This window comes from Mchenga conophoros, linkage group LG10, assembly GCF_057382185.1.
Source record: "Mchenga conophoros isolate Kocher_MC1m ecotype Shallow Benthic linkage group LG10, M_conophoros_male_GT1.1, whole genome shotgun sequence".
Lineage (NCBI taxonomy): Eukaryota > Metazoa > Chordata > Actinopteri > Cichliformes > Cichlidae > Mchenga > Mchenga conophoros.
The window spans coordinates 30,604,573-30,623,895 of NC_140535.1; the positions used below are offsets into that span (position 1 = coordinate 30,604,573).

The following is a 19,323-nucleotide window of genomic DNA, read 5'->3' on the forward strand; positions in this document are numbered from 1 at the left end:
ATAATACAGACAACTGATATACCTGCAGTCTTCCCTGCTGTCAATTGCTGTCCATTTTCTGCAGGCTGGAGTGGAGCGTGGGCATTGTGGAAGAAAAAGCCCAGCAAGGAAGACAGGGACCAAGGGAAAGGTAGGGTGTGCACTAATGTGTTTTCTGTGTTTAAGTTCTAATTTAAATCAGATCATTCATCTATAGATCATTCATTATAGCACCTGTGTGGGCTAGCATCAAGTTCAAAGAATGGAAGAGTGGGGTGAGAGGAGAGCAATGCACTTTAAAAAAAAAAAAAAAAAAAGATTTTAGCCACAGACTGTATATATAAGATGGATGTAGGTTTCCAGGTCTGAAAAGTAAAGCCAGTGAGGAAGTGCATTCTTTGAAATGGCCAGTAGGAGGCTCCCGTTGCAAAAAGAAGTCCATTTCTTATAGAAATCAGTGAGAAAACTGCCTTTGTTTTATAACTTTATAAACACTTATTAGTGTCAGTAATGTTGATCCACCTAAATAGCAGCTCATGATGAGGTTTTCCCTACACTGGCTCAGATTAGGCGGGAACACTTGAGCCTTGGGCTTATATCTTTCTTTTGTGTAGCTTAAGTCTCTCATGTGACCAGCAGCTAATGGCTCGTGATGAGCTGATAACAAACATTAGATGTAACCTGAAGACTGTACATAAAAGATGGAGATATTTGGCTTTGAACGGAATGCGTGCACCCTTCTGATGTCACAGCGGATGTTAGCTTTGTGCGCTACGTCATGTGTACAGCCTACGACACTGTGACCATTTGACAACCTGTAGGCTTTGGCACCTTTGAGCTGCCTACACGTGTAAGCCTGTAAAATCTTGCCATTTTTCCCTTCTCCGTATATTCTCCACAAAAGTGGGAATTTTCAGAGGAAATCTTCCAGTACTGCTACTCAAAATGGCACGTTTTGGTGTTTTGTTGTGGTCTGTAACCTTTTACTCTCTACATAGAGATTTAGGTGTTGGGCTATCTGTACTAGACTGACTTTCCTGACATCAGAAATTAGTTATAGAAATGTGAAGCTAGAAGTAAGAATCCAAAGTGACTACATTTCATGCTCTGGGGGGCATAAATGTACAGGCATATTTCACAGAATCTGTCCTAACTTTCCTTCTTACAAAGAAGTAAAGAAAGAAAGTTTTACTTTTGAGAAAAGGGCCGAAACATCCCAAATTGTCTTCTCTGAAGACATTTTCTGAGATAGCAGATCATAAAGGATCATGGAGTTACAAAAACCATTATGACTCATAGTCTAGGATTATAATGATCTTCAGAGTTGCTGGAATAAATGTTCATTTTCAAATGCAAGCTAACACCGATCTTTATTTTTTAAAATATATATTTATTAACCCTCAGAGTGTGTCACACCCCAGAGAGGGTTTGAAAATCGTCTTTTCACCAGTGGAAAACAAACCCCTGCTGGAGCGCTGTCGTAATGATGCAACAAAGACTGTTGATGAAAATCTCGATAGCATCACTGCTGCTGTTTGCGCTTGGCGGGTCATTGCAGGCACACGACTGACGTCTTTCACTTCTGGTCTGCACGATGTTTGTTTTTCAGATTACACGCAGCAGTGCCAGCGGTGCAAAAATAAAAGCTAGTGATTCTAGAAGCTACTGATTCATAGGAAGTACTTAGTTTTTCACACATAAGAAGTTATAGTCATAACACATTGTTCCCTTTCAGTCTGGTCATTCTGTACAGCTCCTGCAGTAAGAGACATTTACATGCTCCCCATAGAGCAGCGTGGCAGACCCAGGAGAAAGGATCGAATTAACCACTGAAGGAGCCGTCGTGTCCAGCAGACTGAACCAAACAAAAGCATGCAGTGATGACCAACTACATGCATCATGAATATCCCTCACAGGAACCCCTTTATAAGGGGTCCATGAGATTACCATTCCCCTCGAGGAATATGCTCTGAAACCCTGAAGCAAAGAAAAACTGTTGGTGCTCTATGCTAACTGGTGACCTGCAGCAATGATTCTCGCCACTCACAGAAAGAGGGCACAAGCGTGCCACCGAGGTGAGCAGGCAGTCAGCTAACTTGTAGCACTGTAGGTGAGGCACCGTTAACCTCCCATGTGTCTGTGGAGAAAGACATCACCTGCCTGATCTGGTTTATGTGACCTGCAGACTGATGATTTGCAATTGTTTGAATGTAGATATTTTGTATTGATTTGCACAAGGAAATATGTACAGTCACACAGCTTGTTGGAAGCACTCTTATTGGAGCAGAACAATGACAAATGGCATGAAAGTCTGTTTGTCGTCAGAGCCTTTAATGCACCCAGACTTAACAGTTGCAATGAAGGAGCATTTGTGTATGCTGAACAAAACGTAGGTGGATTAAGGCTTCTTCTTTCTAGGCATCTGGTCTCTGTGAAGGCCTGTAGCTGGACTCTGGTCCTGGTCAGCTAGTGTAGAACTTGACTTGGAGGCTCTCATCTCAATGACTGGAGCACACACCGCCAGAGATGGCACTGCTAGGTCCAGTTGGCTGCCTGGGGGAACCAACCAGTGACTAATTCTCTGCCAGGCACATCATCTGGTACATCTGCAGCCCAGTGACCGAGCTCATTGCATCTGCAGTTATCTGCCTGAGCCCTTTATCTCCAGCTAAGTTGCTTAAAATCTGCGGTGCTTGTCGGAAGTGCTGAGTGGCCATCTACTCCATGGTTGTGGAATGGCTCCACAGGCGGTGGGTTGTCTAAGCCAGCCTCCACTGTACTGTCTATGTGCTGTACAGTGACATGGATAGACAGTGGTTTTGCTACATGAAGCCGTTAGCTCAAAGACCAAATCGGGGAAGATGGGCAGGTGGTTTTTGACCATTCTTCAACCTTTGTCGAAACTGGGATGCTAAACTTGGAGAGGAGTGTGTAATGCTGTGCAAAAGCCATCTTTGCCAGCATGGGGACATGTCGCATGTGCTTTGGGCTTAGTCAGCGCTCTCCTAGTGTGGATAATCCCATAGTTGTGGCAGCCCTCATGCTGGTCCTTATCATGCAAAGAAACTGCACCCCTGAGAGTTGAACACGCAATTTTATCTTCATTTTAGTACTCATTAAAATGCAAAGCAAAATAAATAAATACTGCAATGAAGACAAAATTTGTCCCCTCTTGGCATTAGCTACCACCACTCAGTGACTAATGCTAACAGGGCAGTTAAGTTGGCAGATAAAAGAGTCAACTGCCACCAGCCAGCCTGACTCAGAGGTGAAGAGTGCAAGACCTGGGGGATGACTCAGCATGTCATCACGGATCTTTAGCATCGTCAAGTGGGGATGTGATATCCACTAATTTAATTCATCCATGGCTGCTACACTTCATACATTTTTGTGTTAAAAAAATGTGTCTCATTCACAGCTAAACTGGAGCTCTGAAGGCAAGATTGGGAGGCGACATCACTAGTTTATTGCTTCGAGTACACAGCCCCTCTGTCGGTAAGTAAATACAGTAAAATGACACATGGGTGAAAAGTGAACACGCAAGCAGCTCAAAAAACAGCTAGTTTATTTTTTTTTTTCATTTATTCCCCCCCCCACAAAAGAAGCTTCAAAATGAAAGGCTTTCTCTTTGAAATGCAATCAGAAGAAATAACACCTTCCTCATGTTTTAACACTGATAAATACAGATTATCTACTAATCAAATGTGATCAGAGGAGAGGCTGCAGATAGGTGGAAGGTGGTGTGAAGAGAAGAAAACAAAAAGGAAGAAAAACATCATCACCAACGGTTAATACCAACAGAAATCGTTCCATGTGGACAAGATCTAGCTAAAGAAAAGAGCCCTCTCTGGGTTCACATCAGTACAGCAGGTCTGTGGGGGTGGGACCTGCATTAAAGTGCAGACTGGAGTAGGAGAGGGGCAGCTTCAAGACCAAAATGGACACCAGGGCTCGGAGTGTAACCTTCCTTCCCCTGTGTGAACCGTAGCTTATGTTAGCACACTTGCACTGACATTATTCTAGCTCATGGAAGTGGCTCAGTAATTTATTACTAGTGTCGATGCAAATCTTTTCAGCGTTTCTCACTCCAATGCACACTGTGAGCAACACGGTCACTGGAAAGTGTCGGCGTAATTGCTCTCAAACATGAGAGTTTTTGGCAGTACAAGGTTGGAAAACGGGTCATGCTGTTGGTACGATTGCCATCAAAAGCAACTATTTAGTAGTGAACGGTTTCTTTAAATGAGACAGATGCTCGTGGAGGAACTTCTGTTATTTTTACCGTGTTCAGTGTTGTTGGTACGCGCTTATTTGAAGTATTGACAGGGTGGAGCTAGCCGCTCCCTCCTGTCCCCCCGCAGCCTCTACTTTCATACTTTTGAACACAGACCTGCATTGTAAAGTTAATGCGATGTGGTGGGATCACGAATCCACCTCAAAAGATTATCTTCGGGGTTTCGTTTTTTTTTTTTTTTTTTTTTTTTTTAATCCATCAATCGAATCAATATCAGTTGGAGTTTCAGATATATTTCTGGGTACGAGGAAGATTGTAAAGGTAATTTGAAATTTTATGTGCCTGGTATAGATCTGCACTGAGTATTTTACTAAAGCTGGGCATACACTGTGCGATTTCTTTCAGTCGCGTTATTCAGCTTGCGCTCAAACTGTGTGACTGAATCGCAGAGGTTAGAAATTCATAGGTCAGGATGCTCTGACGTGACCTTTAGCTTGGTAACATGAAGTGAGGTGTTAATCGCTTCTCAGGTATACTACACAATCCACGACACAGGATTAAGGCTAAACTCAGGCCGATCCCCAAGACGGTCGCACGAGTGAAAAATAGTCTCAAAATGGGCCAAAAAATCACAGTGTATGCCCAGCTTTACACTTTTTAATGGCTATTTTTTGCATTTTTAAATTTGTATTCTTATTTTTTTTTAATACAAACTAAACCAATTAAAATCAGTTTCTTCACGTCCACTGATTAATACTCACTCAGTTTGAAAGATGAGGAGGATAAGTGGAAGAGAATGGCTGGATGGAGTTTTTAATCAACACTTTTCGACCCTCCATAAAAAAAGGAAAACCCAGATTGATTTCAGTGTGCAATTTTTATGTTTTAAATTAGATTAACTGACACAATATGAACAAAGAGAAATAACAATTTAGAGCTAATTTAAAACCCTCACAAGACGGTACAGACTTAAATTTAATTTTGTGGCAAACTGACCCTAAATTTGGCACATAGTGGTTAGTGTGGGAGTGGTTGTAATGCTCACGTGATAGTGTTTCAGAGGTCTAATGAGCACCATGTTGACCATTTCAGGTAACAAACAGTGTGCAGAAGAGGCTGATGGGAATGGCTCAGAGACGTTTTGAACTGATTGTGACACTGTGGGAGAAGTTATTAAGAATACGTCAACTGGGAACTTTCTATATCCTATCCAAAATCAAATAAATCAACAACCTCTCACAAAAATGACGCCTATCAGCCAAATCGCTGAAAATAATCAAATCTACGGATCCTGATTGGCCCGTCGATCATATTGCTCACAGTGTGCATGGATGTAACTTATTAAATGCACAAAAAAAATGATTCACTTCACGTTTCGCCAGACTGATTTTAAGTCTGGGGGACTTCAATAGTCAGATCGATGATTAAAACACGTTCAACGATGACTAAAAAGCAAAAACAAGCGCCAACGCTGGCTGTCTCCTTCAATTGCACATGTGCAGTATTTTAGACAAAGGCATCGGTTTAGGCATTCATACATGTTGGCACTGAGAAAAATGACCTGTGGAAAAACAAAGCAAACAAAAAAGGAGAATTTGATAACTATATATAATAATTATTTTGCTTTGAGAGTACATTCGTCATCTTTCCATGAGAGGAATTATGTAACTAATACAGTAGGGTGCTCAGGAGGGTCAGGGAGTGGGAAGAAGCAGCTTTAGAGAAGAAAAGAGACAGTTTGGTAAACTAATGCAAAAACTACCAGAGCGTGGAGGTGGAGGGGACTTGGGCACGAAGGAAGGCAAAGAGTAGTTGGGGGGGTAAAGAAAATGGTTGAGTAACAAAGGCTTCCCTAACACACTGTCACCCTCCTCTCTCCCTCCGTCCTTCCTTTCAGAGTTGACCCACAGTAGTCCGCTAGCAAGCTCTTGGCACTTTTTGGACATGATAAACTTTTTAAACAAAATGACTTTGGAGATGGTAGTCGTCATCGCTTTCTCCAGCTTCCTTCACTGTGCAGCACTCTCAGTCCGCAGTGCGCCAATGACACTTTGGATGTTTTCTTCAGGAACCTGAAGAAGACGCAAAGTAACTGATTAGAACTTTCTGATTGTATTTTCATTTGTTTTTGATGGCCCCAAAAACATCTGAAAAAGCTGAAACAGTTTCTCTCCAGCTGCTTAGAGCCTATGCTGATGCCATAAACTGTATATAAAAGATGGACGTAGTTGCTACGATCAGTGCCTAGTGTCTTCTTAAAGCCTCGAGTTGAAGGTTTTCTGGAAGTGAAAAGCAAGAACTAAAAATCTTGACTTGAAACTAGTGAATTAAGTCAATAAGAAAGAGTTTACTGGAGTCACAAAGCCATTTTCCCAAAGACTTCTATACAAATTAGACAAGCGACCCCCTGTTGGCCACTGGAAAGAATGCAAGTTTAAAGACACCTTTGCACTGGCTTCACTCTACAGACCCAGATGTGCTATGCATGTCCATCTTTTATATACAGTCTATCATGGTGTCATGAACTGGTTAGACTAACCAAACAGCCCAACAATTACAAACAAGTTGATTACAAACCAAACATATGCAGTAGAAACTGTTTCTTACCAGGGCGTGGTCAAACTTGAAGGTGCTAATGTAGTAAGCTGGAATGTCAGCCGTCGCCAGCGGTTCTGATATCTGAGCCACGATGCCGCACTCATCTGCAGACCATTAAAAACACACTCTTTAACCTCTCAACAGGCCCCACAACCACTCTACAACTCATTAAAGCATGTTGATAAATACAATACACATTAATCATGATAACACTTATTATCCTGATTAGAGCAGCCAGGTCTGAGGTCTTCTTGTGAAATTCTGGCTTTTTTTTTTGTCTGCTAAGGCTTCACTTAGCCTGATTATTGATGCTCAGGTAAGCTGTTATATGAAGGTGGTTATCAACTAACATAAGCCTCTAACCAAACAGAAAAATGAGAAGGTCTACCGACTTTACAAAGGAAAACTATAAAACAACACAGCTGCTGCAGATTTGTCTCAGCAGTCTGAGTGTGTCTGGGAGGAAAACTATAGGATTACACCCACATATTTGGTCAGCAATAATAAAATTTCATTTATTTGAAGCCAGGAAGGAAAGCCGACAAAAATACAAATAACTGTAAGTTCACAGACTTCTCAGTATCGCAGCATTATGCACGGGGGGAATCTGACAGATTATTACTACTCCATGAAATTTCAGGTGTGTGTAAGACAGGTGCAGTTTTGTACTTTCACCTGCTGCCCTGGTGTTTAATGGTCTCACAGCAAAAAAGAAATGAATACAAAAAATATAATTTAAACATAGGTTTAACCTACAAGTACAAATAGGTGTCTTGTTTTAGGATCATACATTAAAGGCAACAGGAAAAAGTTCCTGGAAATAGTCTTTTTTTATTGTCTGTTTAGGGTTAGATAAAGACTTTAGATCTTCCAGGAACAGTGACACAGTTTTCAGTGGTGGTTTCATACCTGTTAATCTTTTATCTCAGGTATAACCTGCAGTTAGTATGGCAATCTACCCTGGTAAAAAGTGAACCACCTTTTTAATGCTAAAGACTGTTAACTACACACTGGGATGGTTGTCAAACCAGTTCTGACAACGCTGATCTTGATACTTGAACATGTGCTTTGTTGGCATCAATCTGTAGTAGCATGTGGCCTGCTTCTATCCATTACTACAGCAACAAAAATACTCACCAAATCCTAAAGGTTGCCCTCCAATTCGAACCATTTTCCAAAGCTCACCAGAGGCACTGGTAAAAAGTACATTGTTTGGAAACCTGGAAGAAAAAAAAAAAACAGAACAATTATATTAGCTTCAGTATTTATTAAAATACAATTGTACCACATAAAGGCTGGTTAAGTTACTCACTTATGCAACACAAGTGTGGTCATACAATTTCTATATTTCTGAATTGTTACCAATAATAAGACATAAACACAGTATTAAATCATTCAGTTCCAGTATTTCATTAACTCTGTCATCTTTAAATGTTTTCCAAGAGTGGCTTTATTTGACCTTTTTTTGCTTTACTTAACAAATTATGGCACCAGGCATGGTTAGCAGATAAAGGTGCATCAGAAGAAGCCACTAGCCACTCAGCACAGTGCAAAAACAGCTAAAGTCTGTTTCTGCTGTGCACCCCGCTGCACTGAAGAAAAGAGCCATTGTAAGGCAGAGTAATTTGGGTGACCCATCCCTTTAAGGCAACACATTCGGTCTTACATAAAACGTAGGGACATTGCTGACCTACATGCTGCAGAAACAAAATCTAAACTTAACAATTCAAGTTCACTCCAGTTGTTATTTTACTTCCACATGGATTGAAGAGGTTACTAACCAATATAATGCGGACCTTTTTTTATTCATTGGCAGCCTTTGATCAGATGCTAACACAGGAGAAACCATGTGGGACCTGCAGCTGCTCAAGTTCCTTGATGGCCCTCCTGCTTAATTAGTGTACACTGTTAGAAACTAAGGGAGTAGATGAGTCAGACTGAAACCCACTGTGACTTATGTGCAATACACCCGATAGCTCTGCTTATTGCCTAGCAACAAACTAATCACCACCTCAAACAACAATCAGAAACGCACTCCCCTGCATGAATACAAGCTGTCCTTTTAGTGGGGATTAACAGACAACAAAACCTTGAAAGAACAAGTGTAGTTAATTACACAACAGCAGTGCACATGAAATGTTGAGTGGTGGGTGTTTTTCTTCTACCTTTGTGTGGTCTGTTCATCCATGACCAGAGAGATGTAGCCCTCGATCAGGGAGAAGGAGAAGAAGCGGATGTGGTTTGAGTCTTCACTGGATGCTCCAGACTCTTTTTGCCTGGCAAAGACAAAAACAATACAGTTTTTGATTGGACCTGTGACACTTTGATTAATTTCTCTCTGTGTTGCCTAACAGCTTGAGTAGGTAGACTGGTTTCTGTTTGAAGAACTCAGGGTTTTCCATTTAAAAAAAAGGAAGATTTTGAAGTCCGTGCCTGTGTGCAATGTTGTCCTTGGGTTCCCTAACAATGCTAACAGTGAGAGTTGATGAGGTCATAGAACTGCTATCTGTTAAACAATGTACACACTGGAAGCGATTCGCTCGAATGTGTCCATCAGAGACCATAGAAAGTGGAAGACATTTGACATCTTCAAGCAACTACAGCTAGAGACATTAAGTGGGCGGGGCCTGTGATAAAGGCCCTTCAGTCGAGCGGCGAAAAATCACTAAATGTCCAAAGTGTGGAATATCCAATCTGGGTCAGTGAGGAGTTGCTGCCCCAAGTATGGGAATCTGAGTACCTCTCGATCTTGTTTCTAAGGAGGAAAACAAATCCTATATTTTCTTGCTTTTTTAAAAAAACTTTATGGCATATTCCATTTGAAATCGGAAGCTAGAATTTCAATTTGATTGCCCTGTCAAGCTGGACTTTCAACTCAGAGAAGCCACACCAACACTGATTTAATAATCAGAGATGGTGGCAGTGCAACAACGTGGACTGGGACTTCCTTTTTTCCCCCCTTTAGTTTATAGAGCTATTTCACAGCAGGTGTTTTGACTGTCAAAAGCCAGAAAATAAGAAAATGCCCATTGAAAAAGTGCTGTAATTTACATTTCTAAAGTATCCTAGTGAGCCATTTCAGTGAACGAACACAAAACACCTTGAAAGGCCTTAAAATTGCCTCATTTAAGTGGAATAAAGCAGTCATTGTTAATGCCTGCTTTGACAGGACCAAAAAGGTCTCTAATTAAAGTATTACTGCACACAACATATATGTATAAAAAACAACCCTCAAATTATGCAGACTAACACACAATGGATGGAATCATTTTACACTATTCTCTCATTATTGTGTGGGGTTAGTCTTACGCTCTGGTGCTGCACTTACACGAAGATGATTAATGTGTGAAAAATATAAAAGATGAAAGAAGGGTTCAAATTGATGCATCACAGGTCAACACATTCTGACACTGAGCCTCATGTGTGGGCTGAGCTCCAGAACATTTTCCCAAAATGCCACCATTTAGCATCTCCTAATTTTTCCTTCCTTGTCTAGGAAATGAAAGTGAAAATAGTCTTCTATTCTCGAGAAAATAAGCTTTCCTGAATTTTACCCTTTTATATAATTCAAGGCAGTAAAGATAATTTTTCAGACTTGACAAGGCTCCAGCAGAAGACATCAGATAACTTTAGATTAACTTAGATAATTAGATAACAAAAAAACTGAATACTACTTTCCACTGTGGCCAAACTTCTCTTAATGAGCTAAATTTCTGTTTTATCCCTTTTAAGTAACATCCTACATTTGATTAATAGACTATAAAGAGATGCTGTCCTAATGTTCTCAGTGATTGAGTGGAATCCTGGCAACATGCAAAACATGCAAAAGGCCTTCAGGGCCTTAATGAAGTAATAAAATGTTTTACCCTCCAGAGTAAAACATGACGTCCATGAGCAGAGTGGCCACAGAGGGCAGTGTGTCTGGGTCCAGGCTGGTCACACAGAACATGTTGCTGGGACTGGATAAGGGGTGAATGATAGGACGGGGCACTGAAAAAGATAATACATGAGGGCTTAGGAGGCTTCTTAATAAAAGACTACATGGCAATACATTTTCTGATCATCCTTTTTCCATTCATCTGAGCTTAGACTTCCCTTGTCTGTGCTGGGTGAAAAAGTGAGCTTGAAAACTGCATTTGCCAACATTAAGAAGGAGCTTTCAAGCTCAGCTTGTACACCAACAGGAACAAAACACAAATTGTATGAACAGCAATAAAGACTGTGTGCTGTGTAATTGAAAGCACCACAGTGCACTTAAGTGGAGCTTTAGTGGAGATTATCCAACAGCCGTTTCTACAATCATAAATAAACCTTTAAACATTAAGGTTAATTAGACACAATTTGATGTATATGTTTGCACATTTTATATTTAAACAATGCTGAAAAAGTTTACGCATTTATTTATATATAAACTTAAAATGTAAGCATCTCACCCGTAATAAAAACAAATCCACAACAAATGTAGTATTATTTCAGGGCTGAGAAACAAGCATAATTACATTTTAATCCCATTTTATAGATTTTATATCCCATTTCCTGTAGTGGAAACATTTAAATTTTCTTTTAATCCAGGACTAGTCTTAAAGGGGGCCAGATTATATTATATTACATACATGCTGTTCCAGTCGTTGATGCTCATATTAAATACTGTAAATGTGGGCCACAAGGACAGGCTTCAGCGTGCAGTAAACACTTAACCACTGAGCCACTGAGAGCGGATGTTAATATGGTGATCTGTGGGTGTGAGCACAGAAGCCCCACCCACCTGCTGTTTTAACATTCTGTGCACGAGGGGCAGCCAATCGAAAGAAAGTGGTCTCAAAGGGAGAAAGAACGGAGTCATAATGGCTTGAATGAACTGAGGTTGTACTATATAAGGTTTGTTTTAAAGAGATACTTTAATAGATTCCAAGAAAAAAAAATGGAGCTGGAAATTAACATAATGGGTCCACTTTAATGTCTGTGAAACAGCACAAATTAATATGCAGAGATTATTACGTTGAAGAAACAAGTCTGAAAACATTTTGTAAGTGCTTTGCAAAACCCATTTCCGATTACAGAGATCTCAGTATCAATACACTATCGTCCAATCGCATTGCAGATTGCATTTGTGCAGATGTAATCTCAAAACCACACAGTGGCGACAATTTGGCTTTTTAAAAATGGATCCGTGTTAATAAACAATGACCAGTAACCTGGACGTCTTGGCCCAAGTATTGGCCATGGATCCCCTCAAGTTGGCAGAAATATTGAAATGTCAGTCCACATTAAAGGCTGTTAAAGGCAGGGTGAAAGCATTAAGCTTTTCTCTAGACAGAAATATTGAATTATTTTGTTAACTCTTACCTAGTTTTGGTTTCACAAAGCCATTGGTCACCCCCAGATTGTGAGCAGCAACAGTCTCCCCGTTGACCACTCGAAACAAAGTGAATTCGGAAGACAGAGTGTGCATGACCATCGGGAGGTCTCGCTCTCGAACCTGGGGACGGCAACATGAACGAGTTCAGAGGTCAAGAGTAAATGCTGAATATGTAACAGGAAAGAAATGTCGATGAATTTTCAGAGAAATCGTTTGATGGGAAATCCCACTCTTATTCTCCTAGCCCGAGCTTTTTTCTAATGAAATGCTTTCATTTATTTTCAGTGTGCCCACTCTCTTGCTTGCCTAATCTACATTTGCTTTTAATGACTTCCTACAAAATGGCTTTTGATAATGAGCAGAAAATGGGATTGGGCTGTTCATATTCAGCCAGATTTATATGTTCTGAGGAGGAGCAGAGAAGACAGTAAAGCTGCATTCTTTGCTTTAAACACAGCCTTTAGTTCTGAGTATTAGCATGGGCGGACAAAATGGAACATGGATCTTTGCCTCTTATGCCAACCATGCCGTCCTGCATCATTAGGGCTGAGCAATATGTCAAAGCAGGTTTATTTGTTGAGCTCTTTTCATACACGAAGGTAAACATGTGCAACATAAAGCAAAGGAGCATACAACGGTTAGAAGTGGAAAACAAAGCAAATTGAAACGCAAACAGACCAAGAAAGACATGAAAAGCGAGAACTGGCCATGAGCCAATGCATTTAAGATGATTATTGTTACAGTCTAATCAGATCATCATGATATGACTCACTCAAATGCATTTTGCATTTTTTGGTCCTTGTGTAATTGCATTAAGAGCGGGGTTCACGAGCATGTGGCTTTGATATGTATTGTGGAGAATTGGAAGATTAAGTTGAAAGGGTCAAGAAGACCTCGGGGAGCCAGAACTTTTCACAGCAAATTTCAAGGAAATTAGTTTTCCAGATTTCTTAGAAACTAATTGCTGACAGCAGGGGCAGAGAAAAAGCCACCAAAATTATTATGGTAATGAAGCAATTAATATTTATATTTCTTTAACTTTGCTGTCTCTAATTAAAACTAAGCTGATCTCTGTTTAAGGTGGGAAGGGTGGCAGCACGAATTTAATTGGCGTATTAGCTGTCACTCTTGTAATTGTTGCTCCTGAGAAGCTGGTGTGTGTGGCAGATCTGAGCAGACTGACTCAGTCAGGATGCTTGTTGCTCTGTTGAAATGGGTGTATTCAACATTTGGGTCAGGCTTTACCGCTTTATGTAACACAAAAGATCATAGCAGTGAAAAAATAAAACATCTTAAGCTGGTTTGTCTTTTGGCCTGCTGAGGGATTCAGTAATGCAATGAAACACAGAGTGAAATGAAGGTAGGAGATGGCTTGTGGGTGTGGATGACAAGGTCAGTGTTGGACGTTTTCTTTACCTCTTTTCATCTTATATACCAACAATTAGGACAGTGGGAAGGAGCCTGTGTCGAGACAGGAAGCATGCCCCGAGTATGATACCTTAAATTCCAGCAAGAGGCTGATCTGCTGATCCCCTTTATATAACAGATTATCAACATCAGGACAGGTTTTTTGTTTTTTTTCCATTTTCATGAACATGCTGAAGCTGGTCAGCAGGCCTTGTTTTTCCATTAATGCAAGGCAATAAAAAAAGAAAGGAAAAAAGACTCCCTGTAGCCAAAAAGGCATGAGAAAGGATTTCATCCTAAATCAAAAGAAGTGGGGCCGTGCAAGGTACACTATATCCAAGGTTATTGCTTTTTCATATCAGGCACTGTAGATGTAAACAACTGTGCTGCCAGGAGTTGCATAAAAGACAAATAATGCAACACACCGAGCATGCTAAGAAGCAGATCAACTGTTGGCTCATAACACACAATCATCTTTACTAAACAGAACTGAAAAAGAAACTGCACTTTCAGTTCACTCTGACAGACGGGGGAGGGGGGCTGTGTGAGGTCAAGTGCTGTCATGATACCTGAAGCACAGTCTGGATTCATATCAATTAAAATGCATCCCAGTGGTTCCCACTGAGCATGCAAATAAGCAGCGGAGAGGCGGCTCTCACTGCAGCAGTTGCTAGTGCTGTTTTTCTACTTATCGCCATTAAAATACCTGTGAGATCAGAGGATGGTACTACAAACAGTTTACTTCTGATTTAGCTCAGCATGTGATGGAGTGATGGCCTGTTCAGTGTATACAGCTGTGTATTGCCTCTCATCCAACAACTATATACAAAAGATGGGCTACCATGATGTCATGGGTTTGTAAAGTCCCACTTTAAAGTCTCAACTTGGACTTGGCATCACCATCTTGGTTCTTGATTTCTGTTCAATTTTATTTATTAGGCGCCAAGTCACAGCAAAACTCTGCTCAAGGCGCTTTAAAATGTAAGGTAAACCTCTACACTACTGCAGAGAGAACCAGACCACCCTCTATTAACAGTCACTTGTTGACAGTGGGAAGAAAAAACTCCCTTTTAACAGGAAGAAACCTCCGGAAGAATCAGGCTCAGGAAGGGGAGGCTGCTGCAACCAGTGGGGAGTGAGGGGGAGGGAGACAGGACAAAAGATAGTGTGGAAGAATGAAGGGAAGATCTAATTGTGAAACTGACAGAAGCCTCACCCCAAAAACATATTGTCTATTGTACTCTACATGAAACCATAGTGCAAAACTAGTTTCGAGGTCATAAATTGTTGTGCAAAACGCCCCCTGCTGGTTATTAGAAAGGATATTTAAGGGGCTTCTGTGCCAACCTTTCTCAGAGACTACACCCATTTTTTTAATCCTATGGTATTGGTTGATGTCAATTGGGATAACTCCAGCCCCTCGAGCCGTGTGTCGAGTCATTTTTTTGAGAGCATCACGTGGCTGTCGAGACCCACACCATTCACACACAGAACCTTGACATGAACAATATTCACACTCACCAGGATGAAGTCCGTCTGATACGTCGACAGCATGAAAACAGAAATGTTGTGGTCGGCCAGTGGTGCGATGACTGATTTAGCGATTTTGGTGACTCCTATGGGTTGTGAAGTGGATGTGTTGCTACCTCCTGACACCACGTTAAGGGCCACCCACGTGGCGTCGGCAACGCTGATGTGCTCCGACTGGGGCAGCTCTGGAAATGAAATCAGAAACAATTGGGAGTGGAGCTGGTACAGTTGTTTGGCTGTCACAAAATTTAATGGTTAAGATTTGAGACAGATTGTTTCATAGAGGCAGCAACACAGATGGATGGATTTAATCTTTACCAACAACCTCTTTGGAATAAAAAGAAAACAAGCTGGGTATCAGTAGTTTTCATCTGCACTCATTTCTTTCTTTTTTTGATCTGTAATGTACTCACTTTTGCATAATAAATACAGTTTTATTTCTGACTGATTAGGAATATGATACTTTTAACAGCTTTGAGGTAAGGTCACAGAGCAAAAGCATTAAATATTAGACCAGCATTTCCCTTTCTGAGTCATTCGTGAGTCAGATTTGTGCCTTGATGACTTTCTTAGTCTTCTTGAGCCATTATAACTCTGAGCTTTAACATTTATCATTATCCTGTCACTGGTGCCTGTAGCTGTCTAATGACTTCAACACAGAGAAGCCACGGTTGTGTTTACACCAGTGACTGGGATAAAATAATGAACCCCGCAGGTAAGAACCACAGACTGTGTAAATAAGACGTCAATGCACTAAAGCATCCTCTATTTAACTCTGAATCTGCTCATAGTTGTTAAAGAAAACTTAAGACTACCACTATCTCGACACAAAGTGTTTAATGCAGTCATAGCACAAGTGAGAAGTAGGGTCATTTTCTCATGGAGAAAGAAGAGCTGGACTTCTTTCTAATGGCCATTAGGGGGCAACACATCTGGTAAAAAGAAGAGCTGGCTTTATTTTTTTAAACCCAGAATCAATATAAACCTTTTAGAAATACTTTATTAATCCCAAAGGAAATAAGGCTAATAAAGCATAACTTTTAGTTGCTAGGTGAGTTCCGATTCAAGTAAAAAAGAGAACAGGGCTCACCTGGCAATGATACTCCCATGAGTGAAATGTCCAATTACTGTGCGGGACTGTGTATAAAAATGGCTGCAATTTTTAAACTGTTATGTAATACTTTTGTTAAACCCCTCAAATAAAAGCTGAAAGTCTAGACTTAAACCGCATGTTGGTGGTTTGATTTAAAAGCTACTGTGACGGTGAAAAGAGGCAAAGTTACCAAAACTGCATCCATGTCCAAATATAATTTACAACATACAAAGTATGATCTACCCAAGACATGTGGACTGAACTGGGTTGTGCACTCATGGGCTAATTAGGGACTAATTGTCCATAATCAACATGCATAAGGATATATAGTATGCATCTTCTTGGGGGTTTCCAGTATGATTTAATTTCACAATGTAGTTCAGTTCAATATAAGAAAGACAATAACCCACAGAGCCAGCCACCAGTAGAAAATACCTGCACCAGTTACGCAACAAATAGCCTGTAGTCTCCAGGGTAACTAAGGAGGGTCACCCTGGAGAAGGGTGTGTAATGACACGGATTCACTCACTCAGCCAACACAGCGAGCAGCAGCTTGGCCTCACATCTATAATGACAAAGTGTGCTCAAACAGTGTCAGCTGAAGCCGCGCGGTGCTGGTGAGAATCATAGATTACACAATGCGACCTTCTCTTGCCGCCTGGTCTCTGGTTGCCACAGTGACTTCAAAGATTAGTATCCACAAAGCGAGGCTCACCTTTAAATCCTTCCTCGTCGACGATGATGGTATAGTCCTCTGGAGTCTCTGTCAAACTGAAAAACTTGCATCTAAATTGGAGGGAAAAGAAAAGGGAGAGCAGATCAAACAGTGGAGAATATATGTGGAAAGTTTTAAAATAATCTTAATAATCTCTCACTGTTTCTCCTTCCTCACACTATAAACACACACATCATGTGGAATTAACCTATAGACTGTACAAAGTAGTGCTTCTGGGTATAAAATAAGTGCAGAAGGGTATTAAAGTCAGTAAACACAGAAAAATCTGTCTCAAACTGAGCATTTGGCACAATCTAATCACAAATGCTTATGTGATTATTTGAAACTTTGACCATGTTTAATTTGACCATCCACCATCATTACAAAAAAATAAGGAAAAAAATTATATTAGGTCCCCTTTAAATAAACACCCACAAGGACCAATGCATGTCTTCATCATCTTCTATTGAATATGAGGCTCACAAACCCAGTGATTAATAAAGTGCTGGGCAGCTTTACCCCTCTCCAACAGACAAAGGCAAATTTTGCTTTGACAGGAATCTCCGTGATTCAGAGATGTTTTTAAATGCACAAAATATACTGAGGCTATGAGCTCAAAACATCTATATCTGACAGAAATCCCATTTTATCCCATTTAGCTTAAAAACCTTATCTGTAAGTACGTTTTAGGCCATACATATACATATACAACTTTGGTATAAGTGTTTGGAATTAAAATCATTTCATTTTAGCTTTGGTTTATCTGTCTAAGAGTTTGGTTTCTTTAACAGTGAGAATTAAAGTCTCATAAAAGGCCAGTGTAGCTGTAGATTCACACAAACATTTACTGGAAATTATATAAAGAATCTTTGGTCACTATGCGATTAAAAGAAGTGAATTTGCTGACTGACCACCTCTACACAGACCACAAGCCAGCTGACGTTTGTGTCTTGGACTTATAATTTACCTGACTTACTGCAACTTGCAATGACCTCATGAAAAACTTGCACAAGCATAATTTCAGCACAACAACAGTGGAGACAAAGTCTTAAAAGCAAGTTGTGCCACTGAGCTGAGTCTTGATAATGATCTGAGTAGCTATTTTCCAAGAAATCCTCAGTCATATCTGATTTAAACACTTAAAATGTTTGGCTACTGCCTAAAAACAGATTTGGAAAAGCTTTTTCTCCCCCACACACGCAGAGCTCAGTGCCCTCAGGGTCAACGTGTCTGACTCATCCCACCAGAGCACTGGGCAAATGCCATGCTAATTCATATTATGGATGCAGCATGAAATGGACCAGCTTTTATTGTTTAGCACTTTTCTAATCTTATTTGACCACTCAGAGTGCTCTTCACTATAAGCCACATTTACCTTTTTCACACATAATCATACATCACGGTACTGCACTTAAGCACTTTGCAGCCTCACCTACGGCAAAATTCCAATCATCAGTTAACCAAACATACATGTGTTTGGACAGTAGGAGGACGTCAAAGAACCCGGAGAGACCTCACACAGCCTGGAACATGCACACTCCACACAGGAAGGCTCCAGCCAACCAGGAGGTTTGATCTTGCTGTGAAGAAACAGTACTAACTGCTGCTCTAACCAATCTCCGAGGAGATATGCACATAGTCAAACTGTTGTGAACTTGAGATTTGCACTTGTTTGAGCGCTCATATATTTCAGATTTGTCTGTTGATAAGCCCATCTGGGCAGGGGCGTTACAGAAAAATCCCACCTACATTTCTATTTGTATTTTGATTCTTTTTGACTGCCTCGTTTCTGCATCATCATGTGCCTTGTTGAGGTAAATGGCATATAGAAGTGACAGATTATTAACAACTCAGTGTTCCTCATCAAATTTTGTTAAGAGGACACTTTTGAAAACCACTAGTCAGATCTGACCACATCTGCCTCTTGACATTCAGATCATCGCATTTAAACTGTTCTCAGATGGTAACAGATGTTAGAGACAAAAGTGTGCCCCAAAGATTTTACAACAAATGGAAAACGGTGCAGTAGGAAAAACAACACACACAACGCTCCTCTGATAATCACATTCTTTACACACCAGCTACTGAAAGCTCACACTTCATATTGGCTGAAAGGTGTGAATAATGACAAGAGAATAACAGAAAGGCTCTCAGAGGGAACAGCAGGATTTCCTCCTGGCATTAAATGAGCTGTCAACAGTCACTTTGACTTGCAGGGTGTTTTGCAGAGCGAGAACATTAGAATGATGTGCACTGAAGGCTTTTCTTGTGCCCGGGCTGGCAACACACCTAATCAATGACTTACTTCAGTCTTTGACATTGTTCCATCTAGATCAGCAGCACAGATTTACTGTGCTACTCCCGACTGTGGGGGTGATCTCTGAATATTCAGCCTTCATTACTCACAT

The 19,323-nt window shown here is 40.6% G+C and overlaps 1 protein-coding gene and 1 long non-coding RNA gene across 4 annotated transcripts in view; one reads left to right on the plus strand and one right to left on the minus strand.

Annotated features, from left to right (window-relative positions):
- The window catches only part of LOC146566213 (uncharacterized), a 20,276-nt gene continuing 953 nt past the window's right edge, over nt 1–19,323 (plus strand). Inside the window, exons 1-2 of the long non-coding RNA XR_014894189.1 lie at nt 1–130; nt 3,398–3,474. This is a non-coding gene — a long non-coding RNA (uncharacterized LOC146566213). The remainder of the gene's footprint in view (nt 131–3,397; nt 3,475–19,323) is intronic.
- The window catches only part of castor2 (cytosolic arginine sensor for mTORC1 subunit 2), a 27,459-nt gene continuing 11,663 nt past the window's right edge, over nt 3,528–19,323 (minus strand). For all 3 annotated transcript variants that reach the window (XM_085289798.1, XM_085289799.1, XM_085289797.1), the window contains 8 exons: nt 16,916–16,986; nt 15,099–15,292; nt 12,158–12,290; nt 10,678–10,801; nt 8,977–9,087; nt 7,949–8,031; nt 6,821–6,915; nt 3,528–6,285 (listed from right to left, as the gene is read on the minus strand). In XM_085289798.1, coding sequence (XP_085145924.1) covers nt 6,223–6,285; nt 6,821–6,915; nt 7,949–8,031; nt 8,977–9,087; nt 10,678–10,801; nt 12,158–12,290; nt 15,099–15,292; nt 16,916–16,986 — 874 coding nt within the window. In that variant the 3' untranslated portion in view covers nt 3,528–6,222. The remainder of the gene's footprint in view (nt 6,286–6,820; nt 6,916–7,948; nt 8,032–8,976; nt 9,088–10,677; nt 10,802–12,157; nt 12,291–15,098; nt 15,293–16,915; nt 16,987–19,323) is intronic.